Consider the following 13985-nt stretch of genomic DNA (forward strand, 5'->3'; position numbering starts at 1 on the left):
ATATATCTTTCTTGCACAAAAACATTTCAAATTTATACATTCATATATTTACACTGTTATTATTAATAGTATTGTAGAGTTATCAAGTAAAAAAAATAGGAATAGGAAAATATCATTTAATTTAAGAATTCTATCATTTGCTTTTTTAAATTGAAATTATAGAAAGTTGTTACTTAGTAAAATTTCTGTATTTTTTTTAATTAAATTTTTCCATAGAGTACAAAAAGCAACTTTATATTCATTTTTAAAATAATTGATTAAACTAATCGAAATTATGTGAGAACTCCAAATGAATTTGTCTGCTGGCAATTTGAATTTAAAACTGAAATGTTTGTTATAAAAATGATGGTTTGTATGATGTCAGAATAGATTTAGATTTAATTTTTTAAAATACCTTAAACTTCACCAATCGAAATATCAAAAAAACTTTTTCAAAAATCGCTTAAAAGGTAAAAAGAAACACAAATTTTATATATTATACTAAAACAATCTTACTAAATAAAAATGAGATAAAACTTTACAAAATATCTCTTTCTAAAAAACGTGCAACATGTAACAGCAATAGATGAAAAATTGTTTTGCAAATATCACATATTCTTTTATGATCAATAGAAAAAATACTTTTTCTTTATCATCAGTTGAATTTTCTTTTCTTAGTTTCACAAACGTGTTCATCTGAAGATAAGCTCAAAGGTTTGAATATGAAGGAAGTTGAGATAGATAACAAAAATATACAAGATTTAAAATAGTAAAATACATATGTGGATTTTTTCTTTTTATATGTTGTAACAAATTCTTTTGGATTAAATCTGCTAAAATATAAAGATTAATGAAAAAAAAGCGAATATCAGAAATAGAAATTTAATATGTTCATTCATTTCTGAGAATGTCTTTTTATCATGAAGATAAAATATAAAAACATTACAACATAAGTTTAATTTATTAATATATATATATGTGTGTGTGTGTGTGTATATATATATATATATATATATAACGATTGGATTTAAATATTGACTGTTTTTGAACAATCTAAAAGAAAACTAAAAATTTCAATATTCCATTTACTTTACCGATTTACACAAGTTGAAGTTTCGGTTAATGATGAGAGCATCGTCAGGACACAATTAAAATTGGAGCAACCTGAAATGTTGAAATCGTGAAACATACAAATATTATCTTTTAAAATATTGTTGACACGAAAATGTAAAAACTTACATTCATTATTTAACTATGCCCTGGGGATACTCTCTTGTTGATTGAAGCGCCAGTTATATAAATTATATATAAATTAAGAGTTATGAAATGTTTTGCTTTCATATGTAAAATTTTCACTTAATTGTCAATATTCTTAGTGTGTACAGATAAAAATATATGCATTATATTTTTAAATTTTCATCGATTGATTTCATATATTATACAAATGAAATATATTTTTATTTTATTTTATTCTGTTTTTTTATTTTTATTTTCTTTTGTTTTTTTTGTTTTTTTTTACAAAAACAATGTCATCTTTTCACCTGTTATAAAAGTGAAGAAGGTCTCAGATGTTGTTTCATATATCAACACTTCAAAAACCTGAAAATATAAAGGAAAATATACATATATACGAAATCTGGACAAATTAAAATATCATATTTAAGCATATTTTACGACTGGGTGTAGCTAGTAATTTATAATTTAAATGGACAGGTTGTTAATTTTTCTAATTTAATCAACAAAAATAACGTTCAATTCAGTTTGTTAAATTGCATAAAATATCTAGAAAATTTGAATGGATGAACTATCCAAACTGGCCTGTATTATTGCAATAACAATTGTATAGAATTATAAGGAAAGGAAAAAGTTCATTATCAAGAAAATTAGAGTGACAGATCGACAAAGCAACAGATTGACAGAGTGCTAGACACAGCCTCTCAGCTCGAATTGTTTCCCTTACAAGCATGGCCCATAAATATTCACTCTTTATGATTTCTTTCTTTCCCTTTGGATATTTAAAAAATTTTCCTTCATACAATTTATGAAAAAATCTACAACGAATGTGTAAAACTAAACCGAAACAACCTGCCATTTTCTACACAACATAAACCGAAATCAAGGTACAAATTATTGTCCTTAAACGTTCGTCATCTTTTCACCTGTTATAAAAGTTAAGGTCTCAGTTGTTATTTCATATATCAACACTCCAAAAACCTGAAAATATAAAGGAAAATATACATATATACGAAATTCACGAAATATATTCATTTGTAGTTGATACAGTAAGATGTATTTTTTAATTCTTACATCAGAAGCATTGACCATGATACTATTGCAGTCAGGGAACACATTCCTTGATGGAGTTTTAATTATGTCTGGTCACAACTTGTTCTACAAGGATTGCATTAGTCGCCATGTGGTCGTGTGGTGATCTATGTTCATTCGAACATGTTCGTTCTGTGCACCAATCACAAGAAGTATTTTTCTGTAATATATCTCTCTTAACCATATCAATACTTCTGCTTGATGTTGACTGAGCCCATCCCCCAAGTGTCATCAGGAGATGCAACTTTAGAGCTTCTGCTAAGAAGACACTTATGAGTTTATTACAATGACTTCAAACATCCTGCAATCGATTAAGAAACATTTTGTTAGTCATAGAATGCAAATTGTTTCTTTGGGCTCAAACTGATCACAAGTGCCTCTCTAAATACAATAGATGATAATAGTTTGGAACTACTCTTTATCATGATTCCTCTCACTATCATTACTGAGAAATATTCAGCTGACTCTGAACATTGCCAATCAGAATCTTGTGAGCAGAAGCTGAATGTGTATTATTTCAACCAAAACAGTAAATATAGACGCTGATCGAAATATTGATCTGAAGTAGCAATCAGTAAATTACATTTGCTTTTCTTTTTTCTCAAACATGTTTTGATATAAAAACTAATAAAACTATAATAGTATCTTGCTTGCTTGTTTACACATTACGTGTTTTAGATAGTGGGAGGAAGAGCGAATGAGATAACATATCTATTGATCTTTCACAATTCCTTAAAGACAATAAACATAAAAGCTAATGTACAATGTTGCTATTTTTGTTTTTGTTTTCACTTTGTCTTTTTGAAGGGCAATTGCAAAAACGATGAAATTTTGTAAATGACACAGACTTTCAAAACGTGCTGAGAATCCCATATAAAACTAGCATGTGTGAGGTGGTAAGCCAAAAAATAAGAGAATTTAAATGGTCAAATACCACCTGATTCCAGCATGGTGGTAATTTCTACCTCACATAAAACAAAACATTATTAAAACTTATGGGGACTTTACTGAATTAAATTACAAAACAATATATTTCTTATTAACTTCAGAAAACATTTTTAAATAAAAAGCATTATTATCTGCTCCCAAGAGTCGTTTTTATACACATATTAATACTGTTCTCAAATAAGTTATGCAGCTTGTATCTGTCAATATTGTATCTGTCAATATTGTATCTGTCAATATTGCATCTGTCAATATTGTATCTGTCAATATTGTATCTGTCAATATTGTATCTGTCAATATTGTATCTGTCAATATTGTATCTGTTAATATTGTATCTGTCAATATTGTATCTGTCAATATTGTATCTGTCAATATTGTATCTGTCAATATTGTATCTGTCAATATTGTATCTGTTAATATTGTATCTGTCAATATTGTATCTGTCAATATTGTATCTGTTAATATTGTATCTGTCAATATTGTATCTGTCAATATTGTATCTGTCAATATTGTATCTGTTAATATTGTATCTGTCAATATTGTATCTGTCAATATAGAAATCTCGGTTAATCGACGTTTGTTTTCCTAAGGCTTTTTCCAATATATTTCAATCTCACGAAATACATGCCAAAATATTCATCAGATTTTCAAGTTAATTATGTAACAGCTTAATTATTCAAATTAGCTATAATTTAAAATAAATGATAACGTTTCATCTATCACTTTCACCCTCACTCAATGAATACTGTTTGATTCTTGCTTTTATTCTATATGTTGCCTATTACTTTCGTTTCTATCTCTTTGTCTCTATCTATCTCTCTTAACTGTCAAAGGAAATAAAGAAAGGAAAACATTAGAATGGTTTACTATAAACCGGAGGAAATATCATAATAATACTATTTAATTTATCATTGGAGAGGTAGAGAGAGAAAATGAAATATACAGCGAGTAAAAAGTGGCTAATTTTTAATTTTATCTTTCTTGTTTTTATATTTTAGTTACCTTTTAAACACTGATTTCTGATTCAAAGAGTTTCCGAGGTGCCTTCAATAAGTTTTTAGACTTTTTTGTACAGGAATTTGAAATTCTCATAGACTCTTGAAAATTCACTATATTATTGCTATATATCTTAAGAAATGACTGGCCAATTTTTATGATCTCAGGTTCAAATGAACAGCTACAACGAGAATTGGAATACACCCTACTAAAGCCTGATTGTCACAGCTAGTAAATTTCAAAAATGCAATCTGGACGTGAGGACACTTTAGAAAACCAGTATGCGATAAAATTTTGTTTTAAACTTGGGAAAATGCCAGAGAAATGTATGGACTGCTTTTGGACCACCTTGTATGAAGCGAGCATTAGTTTCTGAGTGACATAAGAGATTCAAGGAAGGCAGGGAATGTGAGTGATGATAGGAAGTGTGGGAGGAATAAGGAAGTATAAACACCAGAGTTGATTGACCAAATAAAGAATTTCACAAATAAGGACCGTCATGTGTCTATAGAGACAATAAGTGCACAGTTTGATGTCAGTGTGGGAACTGTACATAGAATTATTTGCGGGGAACTGAAGATGCATAAGATTTGCACAAATACACCAACCCACAATTCCAATCTTGTCACAAACTATTTGACCAGGATGGGCATCAAGATAGTTCCAAACTCTCACTATAATTCAGACATTGCTCTTTGTGATTTTTTAATTACTCCCTAAGCTCAAGGAAAACCTTAGGGGCTGTTGTTATGAGACAATTGAGATGAATGCTTCTAATGCTTCTGAAATTCATAAACTTAAGCTTCTTGTCATCGGCAAATCAAAGTGTCCCCAACCATTGAAGGAAGTTTCGCCTTTGCCAGTATCCTTCTTCACGAAATGGATGGATGTATCAACAGTTGTTTAAAATATGTTTTTTGCAAGAATTTGTGCCAGTTGTCCAGAGGCGTTTTCTTGGATTAGATAAACCTGATTCAAAGTGCTTGCTTCTGTTAGACAATTGTAGAGCACATCCTCCTGGGTCAGAACTAGTGTCATCTTGCGAGAATATTTTTGTGTGCTACTTAGCACCTAATGTGACTTCTCTCATCCAACCTATGGATCAAGGGATTATTTGGAACTTAAAATGTTTATACAGAAATGATTTCATGATGAATATGATAAATAGTATCGTGAGTATAAGCGATTTTCAGCGCCATTTTACTATCAAAGATGCCATATTTTCTCTTGCAAGTGCATGGAATCAAGTTCGAGCAAGCACATTAACAAAAGCATGGGACAAACTATGCCCAGCACCAAAGGCTTCTAAACCGAAAGAATCAGAGAATACATCTGGTCTAGAAAAAATTCTTGAAACCAAACGGTTACCGACCAACCATGCTGTTCTTAAATCACTTAATGCAAATGATGTTGAAATGTGGGTGCAACAAGATGAGGAAACTACTGGTCAATATCCTGAAGGCAGTAATGGTGATGAAAATAGCGACAGCTCCCATTCTCTTGACCCTAATGTAAATAACCAAGAACACTCTGATGAAGCAATATCATGGAATGATGCAGAAAAGTCTATGAAGATGGTTATAAAATTTCTAGAAAAAAGTCCTTACTTTAGTGACAACTATGTTTTGCAAGCAATGTCACTCCGAAGAGATATAATCATAAAGAAGCTAGAGAACCAAGAAATTGTAGATTTTCGTGATCGCTTACGGAATACAGAGCTCAATCGATGAAAATAGAAAATGCAATAAAACTCATTCAATGAATTACTAAAAAAACTGTATTTTACCTAAATGTATGATTTCTGTACATGATAACTTAGGTAATAAATACCTAACAAGTTAGAGTAGATTTAATTTATTTTCAATGTTTTTGTTCCTGGTAATAATATTAAACAATTCTTACTTGCAATATATCGTAAACTCAACTTAATATATACTTGAAGTATCATATAGCAATGAATTTCATTTACTATTTCTTAATTCTTAGAAAATTAAAGTTAACTGCAGCACATTTTTTTATAACGAAACTTGAACAGCATCTTCTAATTTGAATGAAGCGGATGTTCAAATTATAGGAGTAATATTATATATATATATATATATATATATATATATATATATATATATATATATACACACACACACACACATATTTCTTTCTTGAATTATTAAGCTTTAAAATAATGTATGATATGAAATTTCAGGTAAACCCAAGTTTACTCAAATTACTCAAATTAGGAAGGATAAAAATAAAGGATTTGATAACAGAAAAGAGTTGACATTTTAAACATTAAGTGAAACCAATTTTACCAGAGAGATGTAATGATTTATGATCTTGCGATACATTCTAATCAAATTTGTAGATCAAAAATATAGTTTATTAAGGTCTTCCATAACTAAGAAAATCTGATTTTCATTAATAAATCTTTAGAAGATTAAAAAAACTTTGCAAGGTTTCTTTTAGTGGAAACACATGTATATTTCACATTCAAATATGATAGGAGAGAGGCCATTTAATGTCTTTTTCTTCATCACAAGAAGGGAGATAATCTATATTTTTCATAATTAGTTTCATATACAATTATACTAAGGGAGATAATTGTTAAGAATAAAGTGTACATAGTGAATTAAAAATAGCAAAATAGAAGGAAATAATTTTAATAACCAAAGTCGTCTGATGATTCTTTCTTCTAAATACCAGTCAAGAATAAGTTCTTGACAATGAGTCAAACAGAGACTGGTCATTTCAGTTGCCTTATCTGTCGGACTGTGAAGTTATAGGAAGTTTACCATGCTTTTCTCTTTGAGAAGGACTTAATTAATCACTAACTGCCAGAGGCGTCTTTACTGGTGAATGCTGCCAGGGCTGCTCAAACTACTTTTAAAGGTAGCCTGATTCTTCCTTTGGAGTGTTGGCTTTTTCTCCTCCCACCATCTGGCTTTGTGCCAAATAATATTTGTTAGAAGTATATAAATACTAAGATTATTAAAGTGATATTATATATATATATATATGTGTGTGTGTGAGCTTAAATTATACTATTACTGTTTCATGCTTACTTCAGTTTACTTTATTATTTCTGACAAATGTATCTTTCAATAATCAATTCAAGATGGGACTAGTGTAGTATCTGTTCTTTGGTCATGATTCCATCCTCCTTGTCCTTTTTTATGAGAGAAGTATAGTATATTCTGTTACATGAGAGCATCCTCCGAGGTATTACCTCCTTCTTTGGGAGGAGAGGGAAGGGCTGCATGATATATGCAACCAAAGGCAGATATTTTTGTTAGTGATGATAATGGAACAAACTTTTACTCAGATCTATTTTTCATTCTCTTGGTGCATGTTTTGTTTGCGAAATTCCTTAGTTTTTCTGAAGAAATAAGAAACTTTGACCCCTTCTTTTGATGTCAACACAATGTAACCTCTTTAACAAAGTGATACTTTTTTTCATTTTATTTCAGTCGAAGTTCTCAAAACTCAAGGGGCCCTTTCCCATGGGCTAACACTTGATCTCTATACATACATACATACATACATATATATATATATACATACATATATATATATATATATATATATATATATATATATATATATATATTCAAATAATCCATTAAATCTTATTTCCATCTCAAATGCTGAGTTAGTAAAGAAGTTATGAATATTAATTTTCCTCTCCCCAATAAACATGTTATAGTATATCTTTCTTGCTATCTCTTGGATTTTCTTGATTCTAGGACAAGAATACATCTAGCCTGTTGGAGTATTCAGCTTAGTAATGTTACTATAGGCAACATCACTTGAAAAAGATGCCCAATTCCTTGTATAAGCCAGTGTGGGTTAGCCATACTGAGATTTTGTTTGGGTTGCGAATACTATGTGACTTGGAATATTTAGTCGGGGTTTACTTGTAGTGAAAATTATCCTCATGCCAGGTTGTCCTGACAAACCCTTATATAAAGAGACTTTGCCCACTCGAAGACAGTGTCTACTGAATATGAATAAGTATGATTAATTATTTCCCCTGAACCATTTGAGTTATGAGTTATCGCCCGTGTATTATTTCTGTGTATTTATGGTTAGGTTTAACAAAATTAAAGCTCTTCATATCCTAAACGAAAATAATTGTGTTAATAATAAACAACAAAGCATACACTATTTTATTCCCTGGGAATTTTGCAGATCCTTAGTCATCTTTTCCATGTAAAAATCAGAATTTCCCTGCTGACAGTATTATCCTCTTTCTGTTGGTTAAAGATAAGAACTTTCCATTGCAATTCTCAAATGGTAATCATGTTGTTTGCTTGTAATCGATGATTTAGAAAAAAAAATTGCTGTTAGAATTACTTCGTAACCATTATTAAGTGCTACAATCTATGTATATGTTTATGCCAATCAATAATAGTCACACTCCATTAAACTTGACTTTATGGCACATTCAGCATTATTATAAATAGATTATTATAAATAGATTATTATAAATAGATTATTATAAATAGATTATTATAAATAGATTATTATGAATAGATTATTATAAATAGATTTTTAAACATAGTCACTCTACACTGAAAATCATTTTGGGGGAATTATAGCCTCTTTAGGATTCTCGGATCTATCTTATTTTCATTTATTTATTTATTATTATGTTTTTCTCTCATATGGCTATTGAAGCATAGTACGCTACTGTGATAGGAACCAGATTATAGGGTGCAGCCTTAGTTGAGAGATTGGCAGCAGGATATTTTTCCTAATTACATTTAAATTTTTGCAGGTTGGAATGTTCAAAGAAACAGAAAGCAAGAAAAGAATTCCAACGACAAATGATTTGAGGAAAAAAAGCTATAGAAAGATTTTCTATAGCTTTTTAAGTGAATAAGTATAATTTTGCTGCTCATGGTGTTAGTCATTGTAAGTTATTGAGAATTATTTTGATGTCTATGGATGTTGGACGCAAATTAAAAAAAGAAAAAGAAAAAATAATAGAATCATTAGATTAGTCATAAAATGTTAGCTAATAAAATTAGTTTCATCTGCATCTAAAGCTTTGTTCTTCAATTACATTCCATAAATTTGGTAAAGATTAAATGTCTTTGAGCTTACTTTTTTTTTTATTGTTGCATATAATGAAAATGAAGGTTGAGGACATGTGTTTCATGGATATAAATGACATGTGAATGATAGGATGTGAAATGTGAATGTCAAAGCAAGACTTAAATTTGATGACCTCAGAGGAAGATTAATCTCAGAAGTATAGGGAAATGTATGCAGAACAGATTTCCATGCTGTAATTATATTGAAAGAATAGATGAGTTCTTTGATTGGTAGGTGTAGGACAAATGAGGTAGCAGGTTTAGTTCACAAAAGAAATATGAGGAAAATATTTCTTTCTGATAGGTTCATAAGAGTAGTAGTTGAGGGGCAAAAATCAGAAGCTCACAGTATTAATGCCGGTGTCCCTCAGGGATCCATCCTGGGCCCAACTCTTTTCCTGATCTACATTAATGATCTTCCAAATCATATCCTTACATCATTTGTAGACATTTATGCTGACGACACTACCATTTATGGTACCAAATCTAAGATAGTAAACGACCAAGTTCTCTCCAATTCTCTCTCCTCTGATCTTGAGCACGTAGTACAATGGGGAAAGGAGTGGTTGGTTACTTTTAATGCATCTAAAACAAAGCTTCTCTCTTTACATCATCAACATTCTAATCCACATTTGTCATCAATTGAAATGAATGGCTCTCGTCTTCAGGAGGCCTCAAGTTTTGACAAGCTTCTGGGCTTGACCATTACTCCTGATCTTAAATGGAACACGTATATCAAATCTGTTGCCAAGGCCGCTGGAAAAATGGTGGGATCTTTCTATCGATCCGGTAGATATCTCACTGCTGATGCTATTCTCTATCTATATAAGAGCCAGGTACGTCCAAGGATGGAATACTGTTGCCACATCTGGGCAGGAGCTGCTAGAAAGGACTTGTCCTGCCTTGATAGAGTTCAAAATAGACTTCGTAGCCTTGTAGATGTCCTTTTCTCCTCCTTGCAACCTCTATCTCACAGAAGAGATGTTGCGAGTTTGTCTCTGATGTATCGTTATTTTCATGGAAAGTGTTCAACTGAGCTTCAATCTATGGTCCCCCCTCGCCAAACTTTCACAAGAAACACTCGTCTAGCTGTAAACACTATCAATAATTTCCCCCACTCTTTATCTGTGCCTAAACCTAAACGTAGATTCCATGAAGAAAGCTTCTTTCTTAGAACTGCACGCCTGTGGAATTGTCTTCCGTTTTCCTGCTTTCCGGCTGACTACAATATGGTTGTGTTCAAGTCTAAAGTAAATAAGTTCTTGATGAGCCGTTCCATATAAGTTATCAAATTTACCAAATTTTCATTACTGATGATTACTATATTAACCAATTTCTACTGTACACTCTTTAACCCTTATCCTTGAGTAGCCTCTGGGCCTTGATAATGTGGTGATGCCTTTGTAAAAAAAAAAAAAAAAAATATGGAGTAAGTGATATGGATAGACTTCAAAGAAAGAGGGATAAATAAAGACCTAAGTTAGTTTGGAAGTAAATTCAAAAAGCCACGAAACTAAAGGTTAAAATCATGTGATACTTACAATTTTGATTGCTTGTCATCGATGTGGAATGAAATAATAAAACCTACATTTGCTTAGCCACTGTATTCATGAATTTCCCTGTTGAGTATACACAGTTGTTTGAGGAAACCATCATTAGGGAAAATATTACGGTGTTCTTTGATTGTGGTGACAGCATCAATGACATTCATTCTTTGCTTCAACATGAGAAAGGCAACAACTAAAGTGGCAGAACGGCTAATGCCCATCTGACAGTGGACAAACACCTTCCCTGGAACATCACAAAGAAAAAATGCATTTAAAGAGGGAACAAAAGGTCAATAAATTGATACAAAAGGTCAATAAATTGATACAACATATCGAAAAGGCGTAGAATGCCAAATAGTCTGCATTAAAGATTGGATTCAGTTAGAAATTTTCAGACAAACACAACTCGCAAAGTACAATGTCTGCAAGCTCATCTTAGTTGTTACGTGTAGTAGTAATGCTAAAAACAAGCTCATCATCTTGGTTGTTACATGTAGTAGCAATGCTACAAACAAGCTCATCATCTTGGTTGTTACGTGTAGTAGTAATGCTAGAAACAAGTTCATCATCTTGGCTGTTACGTGTAGTAGTAATGCTACAAACAAGCTCATCATCTTGGTTGTTACGTGTAGTAGTAATGCTACAAACAAGCTCATCGTCTTGGTTGTTACCTGTTGTAGTAATGCTACAAACAAGCTCATCATCTTGGTTGTTACGTGTAGTAGTAATGCTAAAAACAAGCTCATCATCTTGGTTGTTACGTGTAGTAGTAATGCTACAAACAAGCTCATCATCTTGGTTGCTACATGTAGTAGTAATGCTACAAACAAGCTCATCGTCTTGGTTGTTACCTGTGGTAGTAATGCTACAAACAAGCTCATCATCTTGGTTGTTACATGTAGTAGTAATGCTACAAACAAGCTCATCGTCTTGGTTGTTACGTGTAGTAGTAATGCTACAAACAAGCTCATCATCTTGGTTGTTACGTGTAGTAGTAATGCTAAAAACAAGCTCATCATCTTGGTTGTTACGTGTAGTAGTAATGCTACAAACAAGCTCATCATCTTGGTTGTTACGTGTAGTAGTAATGCTACAAACAAGCTCATCGTCTTGGTTGTTACCTGTTGTAGTAATGCTACAAACAAGCTCATCATCTTGGTTGTTACATGTAGTAGTAATGCTACAAACAAGCTCATCGTCTTGGTTGTTACCTGTTGTAGTAATGCTACAAACAAGCTCATCATCTTGGTTGTTACATGTAGTAGTAATGCTACAAACAAGCTCATCGTCTTGGTCGTTACGTGTAGTAGTAATGCTACAAACAAGCTCATCATCTTGGTTGTTACGTGTAGTAGTAATGCTACAAACAAGCTCATCATCTTGGTTGTTACGTGTAGTAGTAATGCTACAAACAAGCTCATCATCTTGGTTGTTACGTGTAGTAGTAATGCTACAAACAAGCTCATCGTCTTGGTCGTTACGTGTAGTAGTAATGCTACAAACAAGCTCATCATCTTGGTTGTTACGTGTAGTAGTAATGCTACAAACAAGCTCATCATCTTGGTTGTTACGTGTAGTAGTAATGCTAAAAACAAGCTCATCATCTTGGTTGTTACGTGTAGTAGTAATGCTACAAACAAGCTCATCATCTTGGTTGCTACGTGTAGTAGTAATGCTACAAACAAGCTCATCGTCTTGGTTGTTACGTGTAGTAGTAATGCTACAAACAAGCTCATCATCTTGGTTGTTACGTGTAGTAGTAATGCTAAAAACAAGCTCATCATCTTGGTTGTTACGTGTAGTAGTAATGCTACAAACAAGCTCATCATCTTGGTTGTTACGTGTAGTAGTAATGCTACAAACAAGCTCATCGTCTTGGTCGTTACGTGTAGTAGTAATGCTACAAACAAGCTCATCATCTTGGTTGTTACGTGTAGTAGTAATGCTACAAACAAGCTCATCATCTTGGTTGTTACGTGTAGTAGTAATGCTACAAACAAGCTCATCATCTTGGTTGTTACGTGTAGTAGTAATGCTACAAACAAGCTCATCGTCTTGGTCGTTACGTGTAGTAGTAATGCTACAAACAAGCTCATCATCTTGGTTGTTACGTGTAGTAGTAATGCTACAAACAAGCTCATCATCTTGGTTGTTACGTGTAGTAGTAATGCTACAAACAAGCTCATCATCTTGGTTGTTACGTGTAGTAGTAATGCTACAAACAAGCTCATCGTCTTGGTCGTTACGTGTAGTAGTAATGCTACAAACAAGCTCATCCTCTTGGTTGTTACGTGTAGTAGTAATGCTACAAACAAGCTCATCATCTTGGTTGTTACGTGTAGTAGTAATGCTACAAACAAGCTCATCGTCTTGGTCGTTACGTGTAGTAGTAATGCTACAAACAAGCTCATCATCTTGGTTGTTACGTGTAGTAGTAATGCTACAAACAAGCTCATCCTCTTGGTTGTTACATGTAGTAGTAATGCTAAAAACAAGCTCATCATCTTGGTTGTTACGTGTAGTAGTAATGCTACAAACAAGCTCATCCTCTTGGTTGTTACGTGTAGTAGTAATGCTACAAACAAGCTCATCCTCTTGGTTGTTACGTGTAGTAGTAATGCTACAAACAAGCTCATCATCTTGGTTGTTACATGTAGTAGTAATGCTACAAACAAGCCCATCATCTTGGTTGTTACATGTAGTAGTAATGCTACAAACAAGCTCATCATCTTGGTTGTTACATGTAGTAGTAATGCTACAAACAAGCTCATCATCTTGGTTGTTACATGTAGTAGTAATGCTACAAACAAGCTCATAATCTTGGTTGTTACATGTAGTAGTAATGCTAAAAACAAGCTCATCATCTTGGTTGTTACGTGTAGTAGTAATGCTACAAACAAGCTCATCATCTTGGTTGTTACATGTAGTAGCAATGCTACAAACAAGCCCATCATTTTGGTTGTTATGTGTAGTAGTAATGTTACAAACAAGCTCATCATCTTGGTTGTTATGTGTAGTAGTAATGCTACAAACAAGCTCATCATCTTGGTTGTTACGTGTAGTAGTAATGCTACAAACAAGCTCATCCTCTTGGGTGTTA

General features: G+C 32.3%; 1 protein-coding gene across 6 annotated transcripts in view; it reads right to left on the minus strand.

Annotated features, from left to right (window-relative positions):
- Positions 1 to 13985, minus strand: part of LOC145293829 (dual specificity protein phosphatase 3-like) — a 265871-nt gene that overhangs the window by 507 nt on the left and 251379 nt on the right. For all 6 annotated transcript variants that reach the window (XM_080140479.1, XM_080140481.1, XM_080140482.1 and 3 more), the window contains 2 exons: positions 10880 to 11129; positions 1 to 1578 (listed from right to left, as the gene is read on the minus strand). The exon at positions 1 to 1578 is cut by the window's left edge and continues 507 nt beyond it. In XM_080140479.1, the coding sequence (XP_079996605.1) occupies positions 10933 to 11129 (197 nt within the window). In that variant the 3' untranslated portion in view covers positions 1 to 1578; positions 10880 to 10932. The remainder of the gene's footprint in view (positions 1579 to 10879; positions 11130 to 13985) is intronic.

This window comes from Euprymna scolopes, chromosome 15, assembly GCF_053919585.1.
Source record: "Euprymna scolopes isolate OS-2025 chromosome 15, ASM5391958v1, whole genome shotgun sequence".
Lineage (NCBI taxonomy): Eukaryota > Metazoa > Mollusca > Cephalopoda > Sepiida > Sepiolidae > Euprymna > Euprymna scolopes.